The 24475-nt window shown below is 28.8% G+C and overlaps 2 protein-coding genes across 9 annotated transcripts; both read right to left on the bottom strand.

Annotated features, from left to right (window-relative positions):
* Positions 1–41: 41 nt before the first annotated feature.
* Positions 42–3683, bottom strand: M6 (neuronal membrane glycoprotein M6). 5 transcript variants are annotated; one of them, XM_031978743.2, is made up of 6 exons: positions 3565–3683; positions 2978–3212; positions 2356–2492; positions 2101–2283; positions 1876–2026; positions 42–1790 (listed from the first exon to the last, which is right to left on the bottom strand). In XM_031978743.2, exons 2-6 carry the CDS (start codon positions 2979–2981, stop codon positions 1474–1476), a joined length of 792 nt encoding a protein of 263 aa, XP_031834603.1. In that variant the 5' UTR covers positions 2982–3212; positions 3565–3683; the 3' UTR covers positions 42–1473. The 5 variants fall into 5 exon arrangements, with proteins under 5 accessions (XP_031834603.1, XP_031834602.1, XP_031834601.1 ...); XM_031978742.2 differs by lacking the exon at positions 3565–3683 and adding an exon at positions 3351–3558; XM_031978741.2 differs by lacking the exons at positions 2978–3212; positions 3565–3683 and adding an exon at positions 2626–2955 and having other exon boundaries at positions 42–1413; positions 1521–1790.
* Positions 3684–5440: 1757 nt separating this feature from the next.
* Positions 5441–19647, bottom strand: Taf3 (TBP-associated factor 3). Of its 4 annotated transcripts, none has more exons than XM_076368757.1 (11): positions 18925–19647; positions 18560–18731; positions 18218–18460; positions 16001–17172; positions 15314–15883; positions 15006–15185; positions 14793–14893; positions 14173–14515; positions 10186–10280; positions 8195–8295; positions 5441–7851 (listed from the first exon to the last, which is right to left on the bottom strand). In XM_076368757.1, exons 2-11 carry the CDS (start codon positions 18723–18725, stop codon positions 7787–7789), a joined length of 3036 nt encoding a protein of 1011 aa, XP_076224872.1. In that variant the 5' UTR covers positions 18726–18731; positions 18925–19647; the 3' UTR covers positions 5441–7786. The 4 variants fall into 4 exon arrangements, with proteins under 4 accessions (XP_076224872.1, XP_076224873.1, XP_031834624.1 ...); XM_076368758.1 differs by having other exon boundaries at positions 14173–14500; XM_031978764.2 differs by lacking the exon at positions 10186–10280.
* Between the last annotated feature and the right edge of the window lie 4828 nt (positions 19648–24475).

Genomic DNA, 24475 nt, shown 5'->3' with positions numbered 1-24475 from the left:
ACAACAATAAATCCATTTTTTATTCAGTGTAACCTGCGCAATTATATTCTCTTATATAAACAAGCGTTTTATCGTAAATTTGTGTAAATAAAATATAATTATCAAATTGATATACGTTTACGAAGTGTGCGTAATACAGTATTATTTATACTTATTTGTCCTGAAACAATTTTCCAGTTTTTGAAGTTTATTACATGTTCAAAGAAACTACAAATCATTATTAAGTGAATTGAGCAAGTACAGGTTTACTCCAAGTTAATTTTGAATATAATCATTTTAGAATTTGTTTCTTAACAGTAATGTAGAATATGATAATTTTATTTATAACAATGTGATGATTTTTTACTTTATTCAAGTCGAATGAGTTTGGCACAATCAGGTCTTGTGCATATGAAATATAATTTGAAGTAATTTTTTTATTGTTACCTTTATGTAACATATTACTGTTTGATTTTTTTAAGTAATTATGTAACAATAACTGATTGTTAATTTAATACTTTATTTCATGTACTGAGAGAAAATAGAATTAATAAAGACGAATATCTTTAATAGGATTTTTAAATACTATTGCAATAGATAGCAGTTTAAAGAAATGGAAACATAACTAGTTAATTTTTAGTTTTCTTACTGTCCCTTCCAGTACGATTAAAAGATTTGAGTAACAGTAATGTATAATACAAATAGCTTTTTAAATAAAGCTGCCCTCTTTCAGTGCAAAAAATCTCAATATGAATATTAACAATACTTAATATATAGTCTGCATTGTTAAACAGTCTTATGTAATATACAGACATCAGCAATCAAATAGTTACTATACCAAATAACAGTTTAGTGCATAGTAGACATTTGTATATTTGAATATAAATATATTTTTATGTGGAATAAAAATTAAAAAGTATATATATATATATATATTCTGTGCGCTATATTCTTTGTGCCTCGCGCATATTCACTGTACATTGTTTTTCTAAATGAAACTCTTATTCATTTTTAAACACATACGAATTATGGAATCTTATTATGTATATTAATCTACTCAAGATGTGTTAAAGAAATGGGCATAAATTTAAAAATTAATTAGGCACATATAGCAGAAACATTTATACAATATTTTTCATTATTTTGTTGTACCTTATGCCCATACTTTTTTTAAACATCTTATGGATTTTAACGATAATGGAATTGTTCAACACTAGAATAGATGATATATCTTATTTGTTATTAGTAAATTTAAGACAAAAAAAATAAATGCTTGAGACAGTCATAGAAAATGGACGGCATAAAGTGTTCCCGCAAGATCTTCAATCAGTAAACTACAGTAATACTCGATTAGTAGAATACTGAATTTAGGTACAGAGAGAAGAGCAACACCAAAAGATTTTATATCCTTATAGAGGAGAGATCTTCAGTTTCCTGTAAACAGGAGTGATGAATTTATAAAGGATTCATAGCGAAGATCTCGCGGGCCGTATCCTAGAATCTATCCTTGGCACGATGATGAGAGCTCAAAGTTCCCATACCAGATTGAGGAGAATCCGGATCAACTGGATCCTGCAGGTACTGAAGTTCTTGTAGCTCTTGGAATTTCTCATGATCTCGAATATGTGCATAATTAGCAGACAGACACATTAAGTAATGTATAAGACTTAACACAACTAGCATTGCAGCTACTGTTGCCAAGATAAACATCAGCTCTGCTTTTTCCACAAAATCTTTACAAAATAGTTTCACCTCTTGTGGTCCACACACCTTCATATCTTCTACTCTAGTATTATTGGGAAATATGAAACCTATGTGCAAAAATGATATTTAATATGTTATAATTTTCCTCCAATTAGACATAAAGTTTATAACGTAAAGCATTGTAGAACTTACTGAATTGAGTAAAATCAATACACTGATCAAGGGATTCAACTCTAGGATTGCTGCACAGTCCCCAAAATATAGTGAAAACCCAAGTAATTATAACTAGGAATGCAAATATGAATAGCCAACCTAATTCTAGAATATATGTGATTGTCATAAACTAAAAAATGGAAAATATGCATATTTATTGTTTTGTTAATCTTGAAATTGATACTTATGAGCACAGATACATACAACAGCACATGAAATGCGACCACCAACTCTAGACCTCCATGCTCTATATACTTTGTGCCTTGTAGCTCCAGTTGCGAGGCAACCAACACATAGTATCATAAATCCTAATGCTGCCATACTAGCACCAATTGTGGCAAAAATTAATTGCACAGCTTCCAACCAACCAAGTCGTAAATGAAATACCTTATAATAAACTTAATGATTAAACATATGTATTACATAATATATTTATATCAAAGCAACATTCTATAATACCTGATCCATCATCAGAGAAGCCAATGTACCACCTCTGTACATTGTCCCACAAAAAATACCAACTCCCAAAGAACACATAATAGTTGCAATAAGAGTAGCGTACGGCACTCTGGCCATACAATCATTACATATACTCCCTGTAATAATACATAATGACTTACAATTTATCATAATTCATTATTTTCAATATAAAGTCTATTATAAATTTCCTAATAACTATATTATATTAATTTTTAACTAATAGTCATTTCTTCACATAAACAAACTTACTGAAAGATCTATTCTCATATTCAAGTCCATGAAGACTTTTTTCAGAGAATCTGTCTAAGCTAATATCGCTGTCGAATCTCCTCCGCAATGGTAAACTGTCGTTTATTGTTTGAGAATTTCTCATTTTTAATGACAATTAGCGTCAACTACCTGTTCGATTAAGGCGTGAAGAAATGACTAAAGTGATGAATGAGTAATCTTTCTATATATATTACAGATAAGATTATGAAACGTATCGTACGCTAGCATTATCGATATGTTGCTAGGAAACGGATTACATGATATTCTAGGAAAAGGACTTTTTTTATGCGAAACGTAAAATGATAATACTGTTTATGAATCGTTTGCTTACCCATGTTTCGAGCCTGTTAGTATATAAGGTTAGGTTTGATTGGAATGGGCACTGCCCCTTGTCGATTTCAAGATTATAACACTGGAACTCTCTCAATTACTATAGCAATTGAATGTCATTCTATTGTATTAGTGAATGACATCCCACATGCTTTTCGTAATTACACGACGACACGTCACACCACTTGTTTATAAATCCCCATGAGTTCAAACAGACTGATAGCACGAATTAATATCTATGAACCATTCGGTAATATTTTTATATGTTCTAAATGTTATATGTTATATGTTCTGTGTAGACATTATTGAAAAATATAATTGAAATACTATTAAACCAATTGTTGATTACAATATTTTAAATTAGATACATTTACCCCTAAAATATTGTTTATTTTTTTCCGTAACCCTTTAAATAAAATCAATATGGCGACAATAGGTAAAAGTGAATGGGAACGTTGTCCTTTCAAAAGATAGCAGGCTATACTACAAACTAACAAATCAAACGTTGCGTTTCCGTTATTAAAGCCGACTATCATTCTATAGAAGAATGGTAATTACTACTGGTGACCCCAATTTGATTACCTTTACCTTTTCGTGGAGGTCACACTTATTCATTACACAGTTATGTGAAATGATGAAGTATATTTATGTTCATTTACTTTTAAGGGTAGAATAATAATAGGTATAATATTTGAATACATTTTCAGTGTGTTATCCATTTTAATAAAAATGATTAATACATAATTAAAAATTATTTAGTAATTTAATCTTTATCTAAAATTCATTTGTTGTATGTTTTGTCAAATATGTAACATTTTTTATTTTAATTTTTTAGAACATTCGTTCTGTATTACAATAATGCTTCACTTTGTATCATGTAGAATGTATCATTCACACGACTATTTTAAAGGATTTCTAAGCTATCCATGATCTAAAAGTTATTTTACATTAATATTTTATGGTTCTAAAGGAATATGTAATTATTTTAACTTATATTCTTTCAATGGAATATTACAATTTAGAAAACTAAGAAGTCTGCATGCCTTTTAACAATGCATTTAAACTTAATATTTTACAATATATTAAAAACTATAAACACAATTGATAGTACCTATATTTAATATGATCGTAAAAAAATGGGTATTTATGAATACATATAAAAATATAATTTATATAACATGGACTCCTTTAAAACCATTAAATTTGTATACTGGATATTGTTCCCTATATTATACAATTTCGAAGTAACATAAGACAGTCATGTTAAATATTGAAATTAATTGTATACTAGTTCTATGTAAAAAATTTATATATGTTTATTTCAGCGAAAATTGTTTTTACTTTTTACAATGAAATTATTTTTAATAAGATTTAATATTACATGCTTTAATGAATTGCAAATTTTTTACATTAATGTTTTAGTGATATTTCGATATAAAATTATAAAATACGAAGTCAATTATACAACTATTTTTTTATTGATTTTAGTTTCGACTTTATAAGTCCAATTGTGTTATATCTATGATGCGTTATTCAATAACAGAAGAAAAATAATACACTGTCTGAATTATGCACAACGATATATAATATATATAATATATAATATATATAATAATATATATATAATAATATATAATAATATATAATAATATATATATAATTTATAAAATATATATATTATATATATTACTTTTCATATTTTTCAAAAATTATAATAAAATTAATCCTAACAATTTTACTTTTTTTAGAGGAGTTCATTGTTTACAAGCTTACAATTTTGAATACATTAGAGTACTTATAATCTATACGAACGAAATTTATATAAAAGCACAAAGAATTTCGATTTAATTGTGTATACTGAAATCAATAAATAATTACAACTCTTAAATTTTACTGTACCTCTCATTTAAGTTTCCAGTCTTATCACATTGAGACCCAAATGATATTCTGCCAGGAGTAGATTCCTGATATTTTATTACATCAAGTAAAATTATGTTTGAGTATATTATTATATTCATATTCCTACAATGTTATCACAAATAGTAATTCAATTGTAATCTAAAATAAATCACGTTATAAATAATTTAATTATATTACAAATGATTGTTAAGTCATGTTATATTTTGTTTTTATTTATGGTGTTTATTGTCAATTAATCAGATAGATTTACCGATTTGAATGTGTATTGTCAATTTTGACATGAGTAAATCTATCCAGATGGGTTTCAATGTGGTAAGTGACATACCCTTTGTTTACGGGAAAATATATTTCACACTGTATAATATGCGCTAAAAGTTGCATAAACATTTGGAAATAAATACTTTTATTTGCAAATTTAAGAGGTTTCGTAGAAAAATAATCAGAAATGTAAGGATTATTATTACACGTGCAAAATAATCAGTCATATTTTTACAACCACATTCGTAATGGTCATTAATTATGGAATAATTTCGAATACATTAAATACAGGTGAAAAAATGTACACTTTATACGATTACGCAGAAGCATCTGCTTTAATACAAGAGAAATAGATTTCTTTTTCTACATATATTTTAAATTTACATTATCATTTTTAACACGTTGACTGCTATGTACAATTCACATACTATCTTTATATGAGTTTCTAGTATTATTTCTATTTAAATAATTTTGCAATAGCGTTCTGTTCATTTATTTTTAATTTGTAAAACGAAATAAATAATGCTCTTAACATTTACAAAAGATTTACTACTTCATGTTTGAGGTGGAACTATGTACACAAGTCAATTTTTAAAATGATTTATAATCAAAAAGTTATGAGTTTTATTGACATAATGTACTTTAATTAAATATAAGCAATATATTCTAAGAAAAAGTTAGTACAAAATAAACGAAAAAGTAGGAAGAAAATTTTCATTTCCAAATATAAACAAATTTGTTCAAAAACTAATCTCTGCTTTTAATTACATCGAATCAAAATTAAATAGATATATATAGAACAAATGTTGGATGCTAACGGTACCCAAGGTTATTTTATGGTCAAACATATACAGAGTATTGTTACCAATGACTGTTGTAAGCAACATTTGTTAAAAGTTCAACTGGTCGACACCTGCACATAAATAAATTTTACATTGTTAGATCATAGTAATAGATAGGCGTTAGGGTACGATAGCGGATATAAAACAACGGAACTGTTTGTATACAATTCATGAAACTGTGCCCATTGTCCACTTTTATACAGACATATTTGCTGTCAGTATTTCTCTAACAGACACCGTTTTTAATTAATGGCTTTAGAATTTCTATTATATTCTGGAACATAAATCAATTATGCAAGTGGCATGTCTGCACTGCAGATTACATACTTATGCTAAGAACAAAATTTTCACATTTAATTAATACAAATATTAAGCTGCTATTTAATTAATAATAATAATGATAATAATAATAATTATAATTACACGCTAATGATAGTTTACATATGGAAAATAATGTTGGTGTACATTACCATGACTGTAAAAGCAGGTTTTTAGAGGTAAAACGTATTAATGGATAATAAATCTTCTTGAAAAATCATTAACTTAAATATATATATATATATATAACATATCTATTAAATTAGATATACAATTATGATATACAATTGTTGTCCTAATAGTTTATTATTTTCTTTAAAAGGAATATAAAATCATATTTATTCATTATATAATTCTTTTAGAAATTCATTAAATAATATTATCTGAATAATATACTGAAATAATTCAGTATAAATAAATAAATGAATTGCAATTAGTAAGTATATTTATCACAATTACATATGAATTTCACTCAAGTAATAAACTATGTTTTACATTTATACATTAGCGTTTGTATTCTGTTATTAAATTTTTAAACAATTTTTGTAACAATTATTTCTTTAATAAAAAAGCTATGAAATAAGATTATTTACATATAATAATTTGAATATTTTTTTAACGATAAAAAAATATTAATGACTAACATGAATTACAATTCAATGATCATAATTTGTAAATGAACTGAAGCTATTTGTGCAGATATAGATACTTCTAAATTAATTTTCAGACATCGAGATCAGGTGGTGATTTTGTTTCTCTATTAAGAGTTTTATCAGAGTTCCTATTTACTCTTTTTAATAGATTGAGTTTTAGAAAATGGTATTTCTTACAAATGCATAGTATTTAAAGTCTAAGTATTTACAAGTAATGGCTTTCCATCTTCTTCTGTTACAGAATATGTTTTCTTTTAAACAAGTTGAAGCTTTAGTTGACATTTCAATTTTTTAATTTTTGAAATGGTTAAAATTAAATGTCAAATAGCCAACCGCTTCATCGCAGTTATTATTTTTGCGGAAACAATAACGCTGAAACATTAACTTAGAAAAAATTGGAAACATAATTTAGTATTTCTGAATTATTTAGCGATCAACGTGTTAAATTAAGTTTTTTTGAATCTGTGATAACAATCACAAACGGTAACACTGCTTAAGTCAATTGAATTGCACTATCTTTCATCTTCTTACTTTTCTTTTTCACAGTCTTAACTTTCATGAGAGTCTTTCCTGCCTTTCCCTTGATAGGTATAGTTTTTTCTTTTAATGACTTCATTTGTAACTTCATTTCAGTTTTTGATAATTTTTTATTTTTTATAGTCCCCACTCTGAGCTTGTTGTTTTTTTTAACTTTGGTAGAGGTTTGAATTGCTGAACCGGGTCTTACACAAGACCCGGGTAGCTTGTACTAGGCTGCAACTTTAACCTTTTTCTTCCTTTTCTTCTTCTTTTTATCATGATGTAGTTCTTGTTTTTTAGCTATACAAAAGCGGCAATACCAGTCCTCGTTGTCAGCTGGTGGTACTTGCATACCAACACACACCCTAAACGATTAAAAATATATACATTAAATAATAAATACAACTATAAAATGAAGTTGTCCTCATAATGTACAGTACTTTAGATTGTAACATATAAAACAAACTTTGTTGTCATTTCAGGCTACTATTATATTAGCATTAATGTCTAAATTAATGATCTGAATAGAAGGTTTAATTACAATGTTTGCAAGTTAACACCTTTTAATATAATTAGAATATATTTATTGAAGGAAAGCAGATACCCAGAAAATTTTATCTTTTTACAGATAATTTAAATAGTCTGGCTGCTCTAGAGATGAATGTACTGTCCTGCAATTAATTTGTTATATTATTATTTTTCACTTACCAATGATACCACGCGTCGCAATCATCACAACCAACCATAGGAGATCCATCATCCTGGTTGCCACAAGCAGGACATATCCACACTTGACGACCACCTTGATCCTGAAAGACTCATATCACGATAAAAACACAATACATATTGCTTTTACCATATTTATAAATAACCCAACCCATCTTTTGTACTATTAGCATTCTGAAGTATAAAACTGTATCAAATAGTTTACAATATAAATAATTCATTATTAGAAAGCATATGGTTTTATTTAATTCTGAATTTATGAAGTTGATGAAAAAGTATTCACAGAAAAATTGAATACATATATGTAATTTATAAGATGACTCATACATATTATACAAAAATTGTAATAATATGTACAAATAATTGTATACAGTACATGAAAAATGTTTACAAAATTCAATGAGCGAGGAATGATGGATACATGATACAAAAATCTTTCTTGAATTAAATGATCATTGGCGATTGATATTAATATTTGTGATAATGTAGAAAGGTATATGATTTACTGCTGGTATTGTCAACATGAATACTAGGGAAGGATTAGTATGATTTATTTAAGAACCATGGTTTTGACTTGCGGTAATTAAATAAATTTTCACTTGGCTTGCAAATTAAGAATATTTTATAATGTATATCTGTCTATTTCTATATGAGCTATTTTTTAATTAACTCATACAAAAACCAAGTTCATTGCACCAAAATTGATGATTTTTTGAAAGAATATTTAACTTTCTTAGTCTTATAGATTTTGTTGGATTAAATAGTTAATCAACTCCAACATTAGAGGTTTTGTAATAATATTTTAATAATTTTTGATTATTAATTAGAAATAAATATTATGTAATACATATACTCAATTAGATCCTAATTTATTTTGTATGTACTATGAAGTAATTACCCTAAAATTGGATAATATTATAACCAGAACTAAGAAAGTATATTTTATACATGGACCACAAATAATATAAATGTAATATATGCATTTCAGTTCCTAGTATATCACACAAAATATAAATTTTTTGTAAAGTGAGAAATATGGATTCTAAATTTGAATGTATACAATATTACTATTCCATCATTTTCTAATTAAGAAATCATATTTCACTGAAAATACTACAATACATAAATGAAATGGAATATTAAGAAAAAAATATTTTTTGCATTAAAATTAATATTTTGTGGACAATAACTATAGTGGATACAAGGATTGAAAGAATCATTACATTAACTTATATTTCATATTTAACCCCCTGCATGGACATTTAACTTTGAATTGTACAGGTCACGTGGAACATTTAAATGAACACCTAAATGGAATAAACGTATATGTTATAACAAGCTTCTTTCTAATCAAATTATATTATTTTTACAGTTACAGTAATATAAAGCTGTTGCAGTAATATAACAGACAATATTGTTGTTTTATAAAGTAGAAAAGTATCAACATGTTTGGATATGTACTTTCCATTTAAAGGGTTGTTAGCAAAATTTAATTATTCAATTTGAGGTATTATACATATTTTTATATTTAAATATATTAAGTCTTTACATATTTTAGGTATATAATATGATATTAATTGCGTATATATTTAAACTGTATAATAAAAGATGAAAAATATTTAGCCCTTAATTTAAAAATTACAAAAATTTATGCTGTTGAGAAACTTATGAAACGTTCTAAACTATGAACCTGTACCGTACTTGTATCAATTGTATTTAATTTGAACAATTCTTCAAAATGTATTATTCAAGATATATTATTAAAGATGTATATTTTGTGCATATTTTAAAAGAATTCAGTTGAAGATAAGATTTTAAAAATTGAAGTTAAAAAGTGTCTAAGGGTAATTCAGGCAAAAGCTGGAGACATGGCATCAAATATTTCTAAAATTTGAACTAAGTGGAAAATAGATTAAATTATCATTGTACAAAGAATACCTAATGACTTTTGTTTAGAATGGGAATGTACTCACCACAGTAGTGGTTGGTGTTGTGGGCAGCACGATCCTGCCATTTTCTTTGTCTTCCTTAGCATCATCCTTTTTAAGAGCTGCATCTGCTTTCGTCTCTGTGCCGTTAAAACCGTCCGTTATATTCCTAACTGTTTCGCATGCTTTGTTTAATGACAACATGCAAATTGCATGCAATCAATCAGTTCTTCAATATTTTGATGTCTTTTTATTACTTCCCTTTCTTATTCTGGTCATTGTTTTTGTTTTTTATTAATTTATCATTCATTTAAATTTAAATTTACTAGTGTCACTGAACTAAACGAAGGGAACATTGTTTAAATATTATTTAAAATTAACAGAATTATTACGTCATTACCGTTACCTGTTTGTTTATACATAAGATTAAATCAAGTCAAGGGACATAATATTTTTAAGGGTACACATTTTGCTCACTAATAAATATAGATTAGTGTATTCTTTGACACGAATATTTAATGTGGAATAAAGTTCGTTTTATAATGAAAATAAGGCAATTTTATGCACAAAAGGAAATTCAACATTTTAAATAAAATTTTTACATTAGCTGGTACTCGATAACTGGGGTCGGTTATTTTGTTACAATTCCGAATTAAATTAGTTACTTTTCACATTAATTAAAAAGGGGCATTCAATTCTGGATGTGTATATAAACAGGAATTTCACGTTTTATTTAGTTGTTACTTTTTCCTTTTAAAGTAAACATAAAATAAAACTCTTTTTCATAGATTGTAATGCTGTTTGCTAATTTCTTAATCCAGTATTTACTAAGCATCTGAAAATTCTTATTGTAAAAACTGTTTCCTATTAATTTTTAATTTTCATGTATTAAATATTTGAATGCACTATTGTAGTTGTATACAAGTAATATTATTTATATCTTTAATAATAATACTAACATCATTATAGAATACTTTCCCTCAGTTATGTATATTATATTTAAAATCTGTTAAATATTTTATAACTATGAGAAGGCAGTTGTTTTGATTCTGAAAATTAATCTCCTCTTAATAATCAGATTAAAATGAGCAGAGTGTAACATAGAGAAGGAGAGCGAGCGAATATACTAAAAGCAAGACAGAGCGTTATAAGGGATTCGTTGCACGATTTTCGATATTTCAAAGTGTATGGTGTACCTATTATCCAGCGTAAAAATTGGTTTTTCTATTCATCCTATTTTAAAGAATTTTTTCCTATGCACTGATAAGATATTCTCACCAAATTTGGTTTCAACAAAGTTTGTTAATAAATGTGTATGACATCTTATTTAGCAATGGTATAATTTGTAAACATAAATTTTATTCTATTATTTGTTTACTTATTTTTCATCCCCCATATTATTGAAACGATTTCAGATAGAAAAAATGTTATAAAATAAAATTTAACTCATAAAATATATTGAACAAAAAGATAATTGCAATCCTTTTTGAACACAATTCTTTTACAATATAATAATGATCAGCAACTAATATTATACCCATTAGACAAGAGAACATGATTAAACAACATTTTAGATACAAAATCAGATATTAATTTCATGCTTGCAAACACAAAAAATAAATTTTTAATTATAATTATTTGTATACATGGAAAAAATACACATAACTCATGTAAAATGCAATTACTACTTAAAAAATCTGAAATTCAAATATCTTTCAAATCTCCAATATTCTTGTAAAAACATTCTGCCACATTTTTAAAAACAAAATTATTTTCTTAAATATATAGTACCTCTTTAACATATAAAATCATGTATTACAGTTTTTGAACACTTTTTCTAGTTGAAAATATTTCAACAATATATTGCTCATGTTGTTGGTTTGTTTCATCCTAGTTTTATGTAAAATTTTTTTACTTTGATATTTATAACATTATGAAAAATAACAATTTGGTTAATATATTTTAGTAGGATGTACTTCTGTATATTATGTAACTCAGCAGAATCAGTAGTCCTAATTACTTTCATTTAAAGATACAAACAAATGTTTGAAATAAAAGTTATATAGTCTTATTGAACATATGGACTGATGCAATAATTTCTTGTAGATATTACTTTTTTATTCGTATTTTCGACAAATAAGAACATTTGATACTGGAAACTACGAATTTAGAAAATTATTATATATATATCATTAATCACATATATGAGCTGAAACTGTTTTGAAAACATCTCTTGGGTGAATAGTTTGTGATTTCATTTGAAAATAAATTTTTAAATTATGGACAACAAATCATGCACATTTTAATACTGATAATAGTAGTGCATTTTGTTTCTACTATCACATCGTAGGAAACTCATAATTATCCCTAACGTTTTATTAAAATGTTTAAAATAACAAAACTGATCACATTGAGAGAATGTTATATAATTTCTACGATTCTTTTTCCGTTTTCCCACCATAATTTTAATTTTAACTACGTGTTCCTAAAATTGAAACAATTATTTTATTAAATTTTTTACTATTAAAACAACTTGTAAGCGCCTTAAAATATACTGTAAGTGCATTTGCATTGCAAGAGAAAATATCAAGGAAAAAAGAGAAAGTTTAAGACCCAATTAAATAGTAGTGTAATATAAGAAAGGTCTTAGAACTTGGTTTCTTGAAATGAATGGTATTTATCGTGTACGTTTATCGAGTATTATAAAATACTCGTTGGTATTATAAAATATAATAAAACATAATGTAAATTGATAACTTGAAAATATTTGGAGTAAATAAGTTCTGAGACTTCTTTCAACGTCAATAAATCCACCTGATTAACTTTACAGAAGTGCTAAATTTGAAATAATTAAGTAGATTTGTAATTACAACATGAAATACATAACAAGTCTAATGTAGGCTATGAAATTGTTCTACAAATATACTTTAGACAAACGTAACAATACAACAAAGCAGGCCAAATGAAAATTATACCGTCACCGCAAGTCATGAATGCGTAGAAAATTAAAAATGAAATATAGGGAGATTGGAGTTTTTGGATGAGGTGAAATTCGAATGGTGTTGATGGGTTGAATTAATATTATATAGTAAAAGTAATATCAATTACGTAATGGTATAATGTATATAATGTGCAAACAAAGTCTGCTTCTATTTATACCTTTTTTCCTTATCACAAAAAGAAGGATGTCAATGTTTTTTCAGTATTATCTTAATGACTTAAAGGTATGCTATTGTAGTGAATGCAACTATGAAAGTCAAAAATAAAAAATTCATTTCTTTTTACTAGAATTTGAAATGTATGAATGAAAAAATGAAATAGGGTTGTCACCATAGCTTATTTCATGATTATTATAATTATAAACTATTTTTAATTTTAATTCACTGTTATGTTTATAAAAAACTGTAAAACATTACATGTGAAAGTACAGCTGGTTAATAAAGTATTTATGCTTTCAGAATTCAGAAAATTCAAAATTTATCATTTCCATTGCATTGCGTATATCTCTGAGTTGTTCGTGACTCATCTACGTTTAACCATTACTGTACAATGGTAATATGTGAAACAATAATAGCAATAATCATAGATGAGTGATAATAGCGACTTAGAAACATTCGCGCAACGCCATGATAAATGGTAAACTTAAAAATTTCCTCAAAAAAGCATTAATGTATTTAACCATAGATTGTAAAAAATAATATTTCATAAACCTGTAATATGCAATTGCATTTGGTAAAAAATTCATTCAATCGTTTATATTAATAAATATGTAAATGAATAACGTTTTACTGTAGATTTAAATCGTAAATTATAAATAAGAAAACTTATATTAATATGTACTAATACCAAATGCAGAAAAAAAATAATTAAGACTATTTATTAATTTGTTTTTTAAAATGTTAAGCTGTGACACCCCAAATATATATTTTGAAAGTTAATTTTCAATCCTCTGATATTTTGCATATAAATATTTGATAAGATAATGTTTTTATGTAATTTGAAGTATATTTGTACCATATAAAACGTACTTACAAAATAATACGGTGGTTGTTGTTGCGGCAGGGGAGGCGGGATCTTAGGAGAAGGATCAAAGTGAGATGGAGGAGGTTCTCTCTGAGGTAAGGTTTTGAAGAGAGTTTTCTTTGCTCGAGGAACTGTTGCGAGTGGCACACTAGTAAGACTGGCAGAGAAAGTATCTGTAGGAAGAGCAGGGCTTCCATCTAATGTTCCCTCCTCTGTTTTCTTACTTGCCGACTTTTGCTTTGGCGGTCGCGTTACCAATGCTGATATTTTCGCCAATTCTGGACTTGGTTCTCGTTTCGTCTCCTCCTCGGGCTTCTTCAGTAATGTCTTTATTGTTCTATAACACATTTCCCTAATAATAATGTATATGTTATTATATACATCAGAATATATTAACGCATTGTTTAGTTTGCGTTTAATTATTTTGTTACGTTTAATCATTGAAATCATCTCAAAAATAAACTATAATATACATGCTCTCAAGAAATAAATCAAGAAACAAATCAAAAAACAAATTAAACAGCGTTAATATAATGTGTATGTGATAAATGTATGTTTCAAAAATAATATAAATATTTACAATAAACATTAAGCTACTAATAAATAAAAAATAAAACGTATAAGCTTACATTTTTTTCATTGGAGTACTATCAGGTGTTGGTGGTCTTGGAGAAGCTGTTCCTAATTTCAATGTTATTTTTGGCACAGCTTCAGAATTTTTATCTTCCTTCTGTAATTAACGTTGTTAAGACAAATGACTAAATTTAAAATTTTGTTTCTTATGAAAATGATTGAAACTTATCAAAATGATTAATAATACTTTTGAATACTTTAAACCATACCTCCTTTTCCTTTCGTTTGTCCTTCTTTTCTTTTTTCTCTTTAACTTTATCGACTTTTTCTTTCTTATCAATTTTTTCTTTCTTTTCTTTCACTTTCTCTGTTTTTTCTTTATGCTTCTCTTTCTTGTCTTTCTTCTTTTTCAGTTTATCCTTCTTTTCTTTCTTATGTTCCTTTGATTTCTGAAATTACAATTTCTATAAAATATGCCACGTTTTTGTCGCATAAAATATACTTGTTACAAATAGAATAAATACTAGAAGAAGAAACTTTTAAACATATAAGATGATACAAAGAATGCATAAATTACCTTTTCATTCTTTTCTAGTTTTTCAACTTTTGTACCTTTCGAAGGCAATGATGGTACAATGGGAACCGGTGTAGGATATGTAACTGGTGCTGGAGGTGCAGATGATAGAGGCATTGTAATAGCATTTGTAGGAACTGTTGTAACTATTTCTTTATCCTGCTTAACTATTTTCGGTTTTTCTTCCTTTTCTTTCTCCAATTTTTCATGTTTCGTTATTGGAGCTGTTATTTCACTCGAGGAAGGTATTACAGGTTTTTCACGATCAACAGTTTTATTTTTGGATACATTAGAAAAGTCTTCGGATTTTACAGGTAAATTTAAGAAACGAGGTGGTAAAGGTAAATTTGGCATTGCTGGATGAGGGCCAGGACCACCTCTTCCTAGGGGCAATGGAAATCTAGGAAACATAGGATGTGGTATTAAACCAGGTGCTGGGGGAAACGCTGAAAAGAAAGGGAATGGAAGTGTAGGTGGAAAACTTGGTTCTTTAGAAAGTGGAGTTTCTGGTGCCTGTGGAGTTTTTGGTCGATCTAGTATATCCAATTCTAATGAATCATTAGAAAGCTTAGTCTGAAAAATGAAAATTACATATTAATGATGAGTTTTGAAAGCACCTTGCAACTATTTGTTTATGTAATTTAGTGCATTTGTATTGACACTACTGTCTGTAGACAAATTTTAACTTACCTTTTTGGGACTGGCACAATGTTTTGGACTTCTTGATTTTAACTCCTTCTTTTTATTTATTTTTTCTTTCCTCTTCTTTTTGTGATCTGTAGGAGTTGTGGGCATGTTTAGTTCCGGTGTTCTTGGAGTACTAGGAGTTCCTGGTGGTGACATATCGTCAAACATGTAAACATCAGATCCTGGGCTTTGTAAATCAATTAATTCTCCTCCGTCGTGTTGAAGATGTACGTCTGGTGTATGTGGAGCCTTTTTCTCCTCGTGCTTTACATCACTATCATTTCGAAGCGCTTGCTTATCATTATTTTCATCAATTATTAAACCAGGCGAACTCTCTCTAGAATCAAGTTCCTTATGTTTATGTTGCTCTGTTGTATCTTTGTCTTTATCCTCCCGCGGTTTTGAGATCTTTTTGAAAATGTTCAGTTTCTGTTTATCAGGTTCTGATGGAAGTTTATCAATATTATCTTCTTTCCTTTCTATTGATGGAGATCCACCTGTGAGGTCAACTACTTTTTCTGTTTTAGTCTTAGGTTCTGTTTTCTTTGTTAATTTTGGACTACCAGCTGCCTTAGGCGACATTAATTTAGGAGTCGACGGTCTACTTGATGAACCTTGTGCAGTACCTTGTGATTTTCCACCTCCTGGCTTTAGAGGTTTTAATTTGGCTAATTCTTTCATACCAGCTAGTTTTTTAATTTTATTATCATCTACCTTGTTCGGTTTAAATAATTCTTTAGCACGGTTCTTTTTCTTGTTTTCTTTGTCAAGTTTACCATCTTCTAATCCTTTCTTTATCATCTTTTTCGGTTTCTTGTCATACTTTAATTCTGGTGGTACCATTGGATAAGAACTAGTTTGTGGTGAATCAGGACGAGTTTGATGCGGTGTTCTTGCTTCGGGTAGTTTTCCTTCTCGAGCAGGTGATAAAAAACCTGAAGTAGTCATCATTACACTGTGGATTTCACGCAATGGTCTACCTTCTTCTAATACTTTTACACGTTTTACTATTGGACTTTCAAATGATACAGGATCTCCAGGCCGTTTAAAAACTACTTGTGGAGACATTCTATGAGGAGACACGTTCAAAGAATTATTGCCCGATGTTCCATTACTCGATGATAAATCAGATGATCCATTCATTAAAGTCTCAGTTTTCTCTGTGACATAATCTTCTGTAATATTAACATTGTATTTTTATATAAAATTACTTTTAAATCTTTGTGTAACAAAAATTCTAATTTCACTTAGCAAACATATCTATATTCAAACATGCTTCTTAAAATTAACCCCTTCCCTTAATATGAAATCTTCAAGATGTTATAGGTGTTGGGTGATAAATCTGATTCTGACATGTTTGAGACATCATGCAAGTCTTGTAACTATTAATGACATTTTTTTTTTAGATGAATACATTTATTATTAAACAGTAAAAATTACTTCATTTTTCATCTTTATGTGTATGGAGTGTTAAGTAAAATTAAATAGCAAAATTTAGCTAGAAAAACTCGGAATTAAATGGTAAACTAAAGAATTCATTTAAGAAAAAGATTTTCATTCAATCGTATGATATAGCAATCACATATACAAGACTCTGTAAGAAAAAATTGTAATACTTTTATATCTACTGGAATTATAATCACCCTTAAAACAAATTATTTTATATGTGCATATTGTACATTATTTTAATCCTATACTAGAATTAAGTTTTCCCTTTAAGGATAGAAAAATTTGAAGATAATAACACTTTTGAATGTGACAAGCAAAATATTTGTAAATAAATATTTTAGATACTATAAATATCAAGTATTAAAAATTTGAATATATTAAGACAAATGTGATTTTGAAATAAATAGTATACTCCTGTAATAATGTTATTATTTTATATATAATTTTAAGTGTATCTTTATATATTTTCTACAGTATTCTTACTCATAACATATTTAGACATAACTTATTTCCAACAAGTCGCTTTTATAATACATTCGTGGTTTTTATTCTTGAAACATTAATACACAGGAATAAGTATTTATTACCTCTAAACTACATAGATATATTTAAATATGATATAAACATATGAGAATCACCTGCATATTTTTGCAATAGTCACATATTTTCTAACATTTATTAATTATGTATTTGAAATATTCTGAATATATGAAAATTTGCATGTTTGTCGCAAAATTTCACACGTAAAAATATAATTATGAAACACTATACCTTCGGTATTAGGATACATAGCTGGTAAATGCTCATGAATGTGCACTGGTCTTGTTACAACTTCTCGACTTCCAGGTTTGAGAAAATTTAAATGATTTTCTCTACGAACTGGAAATTTAGGTACTGCTATAGGATATGGAACAGGATCTACATTTTTAATGTATTCAGACAATTCCTGTATATCGATATTCATGTGTTGGAAAGCTAACCCTAAGTCATCAAGATTTGTTTCCGTCCTTCCCACTAAAAACAATGTTTAAGTTGGAAAAATATAAGCGTATACAACTTTTTATATTCGCATGAAATCTTTTATCATTTCGATTAAAGTTCTATAACACTTACAAATTTCTGCATATTGATGTGTTAGTTTTGCAATTCTCAAAATATATTCTTGCATGAGATCGACCATAAATTCTAATGGTGTTGAATTAATTGAATGCCATCCAATTGTTTGACAAATTTGTGCGATGACCATTTTTAAAACACTTCTACTATATTCTGTTGACATTTTCAACTATAACAAAAGCAGTAAAACATTTGTATTGATAATTAAAACAACTACATTAGTTCATACAAGTCCTATTTCATTATAATATTTTCCATATTCAATACATACCTGTTTTCAAATGTTGTAATACAATAATAATATTAACATTTGATTGATTATTTTCACAAATTATGGTGTACAAAGTTTCGATTTTACTTACCAATGAAAAATGAATTGTACAAAGGGTTTTTAGTTCTTCAGCTTATTAATCTAAGACACATACATTCTTATTACACTATTTAACTCCATCCAGCACTTCGATGTTAAGTCGTACAAGTCATTTTGATGTTAACAAATAATTTACTTGTTAAACTTAACAAAACGTAAATGGTATAAAAGACACAGAACGCAATGCGTCCGCACTGCCTTCACATTTTCCTATGAACGTATTTTTTATCCTTCGTAATCATCGATGCATATCACAATATATACGATGTACCATAATGGCGGAAAATCTACAGGCATGGAAGTAAAAAAGATAGCGCCCCCTCAGTTTTGTTTGATGTTATTTACATTGTGTATAAATATTAAGTATAAATTATTATAAAATTTCTTTCTGGCCGCTTTGTTAATTTTCTTATTTTCTTCATTACATATATCTACATATACTCTTATGGATTTTCTGTATTTGAAGATAGTTTTATATCATGTATTAATTCTATTAGAAGCGTTATTAAAGAAAATGTAATGTTCGTAAAAGCACTAGTTTTCTCTTGATATAAATATTTTAAGAGAGTACATGCCATATTTTTTTTTATTTCGATATAAAATATAAAATAATAATAATATCGAGTTTAATAATAATCTCTACACCCAATGTTTAATCCATACATTACTAATAAATAGATACGTGATTCTCTGTAAGTTACGTGTCTATAGAGACAAAAGTTGTCCAAATATGTAATAGCATAGATAAGATATAGAATAGATAGAATATCTTATGAACATAATGACTTAAGTTAACTGCTTTACCGACTAATTGCTCTATGACTGATTACAGCGCCCACTCTTCACGAACGACAATTTGGTGAACTATTTTTAACTGATTGTTCATAAAAACAGCCTTTATTAACAAATGGAAACCAGACCTGTTGGATGATAACACAAGATTTTATTCGTCGAAAATAAATACACGAAAAATTCAATATTTAAAATGTAAAATTTTTAAATATAAAATCTTAAAATATAAAATTTTCAAATATCTTGCCTATTCTCCGGATAAAACCTGGTATTTCCAGATTTGTATTTTTTTAAAGTTGTATTCTTTTGAAATGTAGAAGTTATTTACTCATAAAAACAACATTAAAGTTTTAATTAAGAAAATGAGCATCGCTCTATTTAATACCGTATAAATTAGCTGTAATTGGAATAATTTGCAAACTTCTGCACACTGTTAACGAATAATAGAAATTTATGGTTACTTAAGAATGAAGGAAATGAAAAATGATAAAAAAGATGAAGGGATTTATTACAATCCTTGGTAACAACATAACTGTACTTAATTGCATTTTTTATCCCATTTACATGCAACTAATGAGCTTGAAATCTGCGACACCTCCTTCAACCTTTTCTCTAAAAATACCTAGCACACATAACGTGTCCCATTAACATTCGATATTTATTTTCTAATTTATCATTATCAGTTCTATAGTCTAAACATTCCTTTTTTAAAATTTAATTCAACAGGTGTTGACTGGTTTGCCAGTCTATTATATAAATGTCTTAAAAGTGCCATTAGCGTGTACTATTAATTACTAAATGGTATATTACATACACCGGCATTAAACTGATCAACATATTCGTTGTTATAATAAAAGACACAAGAAATTCGCCACTCCCATAGATAATTTACATATTTTCTCTAATCTGACCACGATTTCTGTTTGCCAATAGATTCTTGTTTAACCTCTTGCACTCGTTTCTTTCTCAACTGCGACCAACTGAGCTATTTCATTGTTCCCAATTCATTAGAAAAAGAAACAAATTTTACGCTTATTCTACTTCTACGGTGACCCTGAAGCATTACAATTAATAATAGAGAAATAACATTCAATTCGAACTTGACAGAATTAAGTGACATTTAAATTTCATTTGAAATCTTCGCCAGAAGACGGTAGTCGGCTTTATTATTTTAATTAAGCCGTACTTTCGCAGTCAAAGTTTCCCGATTTAAGGGATTTGGTCATTCAACCAAGAAGAAACGGGTAGTGTTGTCGGTAGTCAATTGAAACTCTATACTATTGGTTTCAAGTGTTAGGTAACAAAAATCAGGTATCATTGGGACATTTGAGACTGGAAACCTTTTACAGAGCAGAGAAGTCACGAAGTCAACTATTCGCGGTGTTCTAGGCTTTAAGATTTCGTGAAGATACTAATGTTTAGTACTGTCAACGCTAGCATGTTCATTACATTTGAAATGTATCTCAATATAAAGCAAAATGAATGGAAAATACGAATGAAATCACATGTTTTATGCTAGCAGCGAATACGTTCGAATAAGATTCGTCTTTGTTACAGAAAAATAAGCAATGTCGAATAGAACTCAAAATTCTCGTGGCAGTGAACGTGTTCAAAACAAAGAGGTTTATCAGATTCAAATGATCAGCACAATGAGTCAGGGATTTTTGAGACTAGAGGGTTGCTAAGGTCTAAGGGAGCAGTTTGCTTAGTAATGGCGATATTCAAGGTTTCTATGGGTTTCTATGATTACAGTACAAACATCGGAAATCTAGAAAATTCGAGACAAATTTCCCAGCACCTGATGGTAATCCCAAGATCCGGCTCTCTTCGTAATAAAGTTTCCAATGAGTCAGTCATGGAGAAGCGAGTAAGCAGTTAGTAATGAACTGGTTTAGATTATCGAGTCCAAATGTCGGAGGCTGGAATTCCACAAGGAATTTGAACTAGCATTTTTTCTGTAACGATCAAGGTTTCCTCGAGGTGAAGGATATTATTTCGTTTGCCTGGGGTTTAGCACCAATTGAAAAGCTACGAACTTTTCGGAATGCGTGCAGGCAGAATTTGAATTATTTCTAATGATCACTCATTTACATGCTTAATACTAACATTCATTATCAATTGTTATTATTAATTATTTATATACATAATATTAAATACGATAATCGTTCCCTTGGCATATTTGTTCATTGAACTGAAATTCACAGTATAATAAGTGTCTTCTAAGAAACTTAGAGATATAGATTGTTTCTTCGAACAGTTATCAGATGTTCGAATCAAATAATCAATTCTCTCGATTACGTGTACCACTGTGAATTGGTATGAAGTAAAAGTAACAGTTACCTTGCATTATCTTGTGTGAGTGTAGCTTTCAGCTCTAACATAAACGCCCTTGTCTTTAATGCTCGTAAAAAAAGTTACACGATAGTTACAGGCTGTTAGATAATAATACGAATGTAATTACATGTGTGTTTTGTACAGTGGTGATATATCGCCACATTTATAGTCGTGTACTCCTGTTCAGATTTTACGAACTAAAATTAATATTGTCTACCGAACAATTCAACACTGCAATTGTGCTGATGATACAGTTCAATTCTTTAATCACTGCTATTACTCGCTTGAGTAATATAACTATTTTCAACCCTTGGATTGAACTAATGGTTTTATTGTATTCAAATTATTCTCTTTCATCATTAACACATTCACCATTACGTCAGCACTTTCTAATCTTTAAAATGTGAAGCTTCACGAAAATAACGTAAACAATTAAAAAGAATAAGGAATTCGATTCTGTAATTTTACTTTGGATTTGTGTTATACATATCTAAAACATTACATTAATGTAGGGCTAGCAATTAATACATTGAATGGAGGTCACTGGCGACCTCAACCAAATCGGTTTACTATAATTCATCCGATTAAACGATGATTATTTGAAAACTTTTCTATATTATAAGTAATACCACCTAATACCGTGACATTCAAAAATTCAAACCTGCAATAATAAAAACGCAATTCAATTACATAAGTTGATGTTCCATTTTCATTTTCTATATTTTCCTCAGCAAAATCGTGCGGCGCTCAACGTGTTAAACGACCGACTGAAAGTCCCACATTATCGCTGAGTGCAATATATCCAAATCCCGAAGCTGCATGAAAGCTGAATGTCGAATTCCCGAAACTGTTTCAGCGACCAACGTATAACGTTTCGCGTACTGTCGCGCAGCGTAAATCTCTCGTCAACGTGTTCCGGCCTAAATAGGCTAACGCCGATCGTGGGCGTAAGAAGAACGGGATATTTATCCTTAACCGTAGACCGTTCTGGTTATATCATCGACGGGGATTCCTGAAAAAAAGAGCTCAGCTTCCGGTGCGAAATTATTTAGATCATATAACAGGAGATTGAAAGCGAGTGCCAGCCGGCGTACACACGTATACACGCCTCTATATAGTCTGCTTTTCTTCTGACCGATTACCTTTCCCACGGCGGCTTATAGGTGCATAACCGCGTTTATATTACAGTCCGCCGTGCGCACTTAGTCACACGAGCGTGCACATACACGGCCAAACTTAACATACGGCCTGCTATGAGAAATTCTCATTGCGAGGGCGATTGTCTGTTGCAATCGTAAAACGTCGGCACTGATCCAGTTTGAAAATCTGTCGGCACAGAATCTCCGTGTGTGATTAAATCGGCCGGTAAATCGGCTTTTATCACGACACACGAAATCGTGTTTGTCCTCGTTGAATGAGTTTCGTTTGACCCCGTATTAACACTAAACGTACCGGCGCTTTGCATGTACCAATTCCTACCGTCCAACCACTGGTTGCAAAACGAAAGTAAAGAAGTTAGACATTTTTCTTGGTGGGAACAGAGACAGAGGGAAAGAAGAACATTTAAAGCTGATTAATCGGGCACTAGGTGAATTGATATCAATTAACCTCTTCGTCTCGACTGGTACACAGGTAGCATTTTAAATTACCGAAAAGCTAGGAATCTTTTTGATAAAGGAAAATCGTGCTATACGGAGATCTTTGCTTATAGCTGACAGCTTAAGTGCTAATTAGCTGTCAGTATATGTGTTTTGTTTGATTAACAGCTTTCTTTTCCCAAAGTTTATATTAAACAAAATACATATTCAGGGACGGAAGGGTTAAATGAACAGCCGCAGAAATTTAAATCAGGTAAAAGCGGTCTTTTGACGAGTCACGGTGCGTTTAGTGTTAATAACAATATTAACATTTGTCTGACCGAGTGGGGAGACTTACCACTTTTCACGTATTTCATCTGAAACGAGAGTTACAATTAATAATAAATATTTATCTTAATATTAATCTTTATAGATTATTCTTATCAGAACTAGTCAAATAATTGGTTATAAAACAAAGGTAAAGAAATTAGACGATCAAATGTTTTTAGTGGGAACAGATACAAAGGGAGAGACAAAAATTGAAAACTGATTAATCTCATAATATAGGAATTAATGTGAGATTAAATGAACGAAAGACAACGCAGAATTTTAAATCATATTTTGAAACGTCGCTTGATCGGTCGTGGCACGTTTAATGTTAATTCAGTTGTGATACACTGCTAGCGCGACACATCGAACGATTATAACTATTATTTGCCGCTGTTTTATGGTCCCACAGATTAAACGCGCACGTATACATGCACACGGTCCCAATCTGATATGTTGTGGGAAGAAAAACAGATACAAGTTCATCGTGATGTAATCTTTACGAGATTGTTC

Source organism: Nomia melanderi, chromosome 6 (genome assembly GCF_051020985.1).
Source record: "Nomia melanderi isolate GNS246 chromosome 6, iyNomMela1, whole genome shotgun sequence".
NCBI classification, from domain to species: domain Eukaryota; kingdom Metazoa; phylum Arthropoda; class Insecta; order Hymenoptera; family Halictidae; genus Nomia; species Nomia melanderi.
The sequence above is the reverse complement of the archived record's forward strand: the minus strand, read 5'-3'. Positions and strand labels throughout refer to the sequence as shown.

Coding starts and splice junctions, on each gene's coding strand:
- M6 (XM_031978740.2), bottom strand. CDS start 2,749: ATGAGAAATTCTCAAACAATAAACGACAGTTTACCATTGCGGAGGAGA. Junction 2,027..2,100: donor GTCGCATTTCATGTGCTGTT/GTATGTATCTGT, acceptor TCCATTTTTTAG/TTTATGACAATCACATATAT. Junction 1,791..1,875: donor TATTGATTTTACTCAATTCA/GTAAGTTCTACA, acceptor TTTTGCACATAG/GTTTCATATTTCCCAATAAT.
- Taf3 (XM_076368757.1), bottom strand. CDS start 18,725: ATGTCAACAGAATATAGTAGAAGTGTTTTAAAAATGGTCATCGCACAA. Junction 18,461..18,559: donor ACATCAATATGCAGAAATTT/GTAAGTGTTATA, acceptor CATTGTTTTTAG/TGGGAAGGACGGAAACAAAT. Junction 10,281..14,172: donor AACAACCACCGTATTATTTT/GTAAGTACGTTT, acceptor TTAACGGCACAG/AGACGAAAGCAGATGCAGCT.